This window comes from Microtus ochrogaster, chromosome 22 (assembly GCF_000317375.1).
Source record: "Microtus ochrogaster isolate Prairie Vole_2 chromosome 22, MicOch1.0, whole genome shotgun sequence".
Classification (NCBI taxonomy): domain Eukaryota; kingdom Metazoa; phylum Chordata; class Mammalia; order Rodentia; family Cricetidae; genus Microtus; species Microtus ochrogaster.
The window spans coordinates 2,543,301-2,547,224 of NC_022023.1; the positions used below are offsets into that span (position 1 = coordinate 2,543,301).

General features: G+C 42.7%; 1 protein-coding gene across 1 annotated transcript in view; it reads right to left on the reverse strand.

Moving 5' to 3' along the window:
* Rsf1 (remodeling and spacing factor 1) overlaps positions 1-3,924 on the reverse strand; it is a 102,488-nt gene that overhangs the window by 66,692 nt on the left and 31,872 nt on the right. The window contains exon 2 of the mRNA XM_013350117.2: positions 472-563. Coding sequence (XP_013205571.1) covers positions 472-563 — 92 coding nt within the window. The remainder of the gene's footprint in view (positions 1-471; positions 564-3,924) is intronic.

Genomic DNA, 3,924 nt, shown 5'->3' on the forward strand with positions numbered 1-3,924 from the left:
GAGGTTACAGATGCAGAGGTGGGAGTTCAAATCCAGTTTATGTTGCACAGACTTCAGTTTTAAAAAACAACCACAAAACAAAAACCTCAGCACACAAAAAAGATACAACTTCTAAAGCTAACTTTAGAAATTAAGACTGCTACACTGTAAGAGTTCTCTGTTGAACATGCTCAAGGCATGATAAAGATGTCGTTTACCTGGGTGTGGTGAGGCAGGAGTACCTTAAATTCAAGGCTATCCAGAATGCCCCAGAGTTCTCCCCAAAAAACAATACTAAATATATAATGTTTCCCAACACGAACTTACAAAATAACTGCTGCCAAAGAAAAAGTTATACAATATAATAACACGGAACAGTCATATTCTGTAGCTCTAATAAATTGGTTTAAAAGCATATTACTAAATGCAAATATCAATTCATATTCAATGAGATAGTATTTCAGTGGCAGAGAAGGTAATTTGCACAGTTACCTTGATCAAGTATTTTTCCCATCTGTCTGCTGTAACGGATTTGCCAATCTTCCTCATCAACTTCAAATGGAGCTCCACCAATTCTTTTGGTACTTAAAAGGAAGGAAAAACTTCTGTTAGCCAAAAAAATATTTGCAAACATTTAAGATTTAAAAAAACGAAAATAAAAACCCACTTTCTCCAGTCCTGAATCTTTTCTTAAAAGACAGAATGTTGCTGATTCTTTCATTAGCCCTGAATCCTTAGAAGCCTAAACTAGAGGGGAAAGGACTAAATTCCAGTTGAGACCTAATAGGGAAGTCACATTTCAAACTGTCAGTAAGAATGAAACCGACTGTAAGCTACAGAGTAAGTCACAGCAGTTTAATGGTTACAGAAGCCCCACCCAGTGCTTGCCCCACAGGGAGGTAAGCGGGAGAGCAAAGTCAATGCCTAGCATGTAGGGGCACCAGGTTCAAGCCCCAGTAATACAGTAAGTAAATACCATCAAATAAAAGCACTTAACTAAACAACTAAAATTCCTTAGAGTCCCTCATGGTATACATTTGGATTCCAGAATTCCAAACCAAGATATAGATTGATACAGTGAGCAAAGAATTGAAGAATATACATCTCAGATTGGTGGATTTTTATAAAGTAGTCTAACAGTGTTCAAACTTAATAAAAAAAAAAAACCTAAAACTAAAAAACGTTCTTCAAGTATTAACTCCTATCTGACTAGCTAAACTTCTCTGTAACATCCTAAAGATTCCTCTCCTGCTTGCCAGACCCCCCCCCAAAAAAAAAAAGACGTATCTTCCACTCTCTGAATAGAATAACCATCAGACAGCTTTAACCTCTTTAAGAGGAACTCTAGCTTCTTAGACCTTCCTTGCTGGGTTTTGACTATTATTTAAACTTCAAAAGACTTAGGTTCTCTGTTCTTACTGCAAACAGCCAGAGTTCCTCAAAATATCCCCCAGGTATGATTTGATTGTTTTTAAATTATATTAATTAGACCAAAGGGAAATATAGAACAGATATGCCTGCCGAATTTTGTATTTCCCAAATCCAAAATGCCACTATTAACTTGAAGAAATTACAGGTACCCTATCTAATTTTTTTTCCATAATCAAATATATACACTAAGAAAATACAAAAGAAGAAGAAAAAGGAGGAGGAGGAGGAGGAGGAGGAGGAGGAGGAGGAGGGAGGAAGGAAGGGAGGGGGGGGAGGAGGAGGAGGGAGGAAGGAAAGAAGGAAAGAAGGAAGGGGAAGGGAAGGAAGGAAGGGAGGGAAGGAAAAGGCTAGACCAAAAATGTTCTTTTGCAGCAAGACTTGTCTGAGCATTGTTACCCGCCCTTGTGGTATGCCATGAGTATCAAAGACAGAAAGAATACCTGCAACACTCTCCAATGTATTTGATCTAACAGGTGTTGGCTACAAGCGAGGTGCTGTCCTAATCTTTACAGTCCTTCCTTCTCTCGGACTGCTAGCTTGAGACAGCTCGGAAGTGTAACACATACTCATCTAACAATCCTAAGGGTCCTGCTGGGCCTGGAGTCACAGATAACACAGACAATTACCCTAAAACCCGAAGTAGCGAGCAGAGGATGGCGCGGGGAACTCCAGACAGAAACAAGGTACACTACACGTAAACAGCTAAACCAAAGAACAGAGAATGACTACAGACTTCAGACAGGGGCTCTACCAGGAAGACAGTCTCATGTTAAAGCAGGGGACTGCTCTGTATTTTAGAAATATCTTATGGGGGCTGGAGAGATGGCTCAGAGGTTGAGAGCGCCGCCTGCTCTTCCAAAGGTCCCGAGTTCAATTCCCAGCAACCACATGGTGGCTCACAACCATCTGTAATGAGATCTGGTGCCCTCTTCTGGTCTGCAGACAGAGTACTGAGAATACTGTATACATAATAAATAAATAAATCTTTAAAAAAAAAAAGAAATATCTTATGAATGAATTCGAGGAAATTAGATTTCAAAATGAAAGTTTTCATTTGGCCGGGTGGTGGTGGTGCACGCCTTTAATCCCAGCACTCGGGAGGCAGAGGCAGGCGGATCTCTGTGAGTTCGAGACCAGCCTGGTCTACAAGAGCTAGTTCCAGGACAGGCTCCAAAACCACAGAGAAACCCTGTCTCGAAAAACCAAAAAAAAAAAAAAATAAAGTTTTTATTTGCTTTAAGAGGTAGAGTACAGGGAAAAAATCTGAAGTTAACTCCAGAAAGCATCTGCGAAGACGAGAGTCCCTAGCCTGAAAGTGAAGGGGCAGCAGACACAGCAGGGGGCAGAACTGAGAGCCGCTGCAGGAAATAAACTCAACAAAATGCATCAAGCCTGATGGTGCAAAGTAAAGAAGGCCCAGCGAGGTTCGAGATTAGAAAACCCAAGAGGCCAAAAACAGTTCAAGGAAATCCAAAGAGGGCTCAATTCCCAGTCCTTCCAATCTCTGGGGTGGTCAGGTCCTTTAGCACTGAACCTTGACTTTCTAATCTGTATTAAAAGACTCTGGTAATCTCCTGGAATTTTGAAATGGCAAAATACTATATAAAATTAAAACACTTTTGATGTATTTCTGTCGTGATACTGGAAACTAAGATCACCTTTAACGGCTCCCAAACATTTAGAGCTCAGTTTACCCTGACTGACTTACACCTCAACCTGCCAATTTACTGCACCGCAGGCCTGCTGCCATAGTCTGTCCCCCTCACCCTCTACCCTCACACCTTAGGTGTCGCCCTTCGTCCCCTCTTAGTTCACAAAGCGTGGTAAGGCCGCAGTTAGCAGCTGGCACTGTCTCCTCAGCTCCACAAGCACTGCAAACTTCAGTTTATGTCCTGACGACTATTCCCAACCTAACTCCCAACCCCCTTTCTCTCCACCTCCCCCCTTGCTCTTTCCACCCCCACCTCCGGGTTTTTCAAGACAGGGTTTCTCTGTGTAACAGCCCTGGCTGTGCTAGAACTCACTCTGTAGATCACGCTGGCCTCGAACTCACAGAGATCAGCCTGCTTCTGCCTCCTGAGAGCTGGGATTAAAGGCGTGCGCCACCACCGCCCAACTGCCAACCCCTTTCTCTTACAACTACACTGAAATCCTCAACAGAGATCACCTTGGTCTGACAAAGGGGGTGGCTCACTCCTGAAGGCAGGAGCAGGCAGATCTCTCTGCGTTTGAGGTCAGTCTGGTCTACAAAGTTCCAGAACAGTCAAGGCTACACAAAAAACAAACAAACCAAAAGGGAACAAACCACTTTAGTCTGTTCGCTGCCCACTGACCCTGCTCTAGCCCCTGCATGTGCATGCCTTGTGGAAGCCTTCCAGTTCATTACCAAACCCCTATGTGAGTTGTACTCTTCTTTTTTTTTTTTTTTTTTTTGTTTTGTTTTTCGAGACAGAGTTTCTCTGTAGCTTTGGAGCCTGTCCTGGAACTAGCTCTTGTAGACCAGGCTGGCCTCAA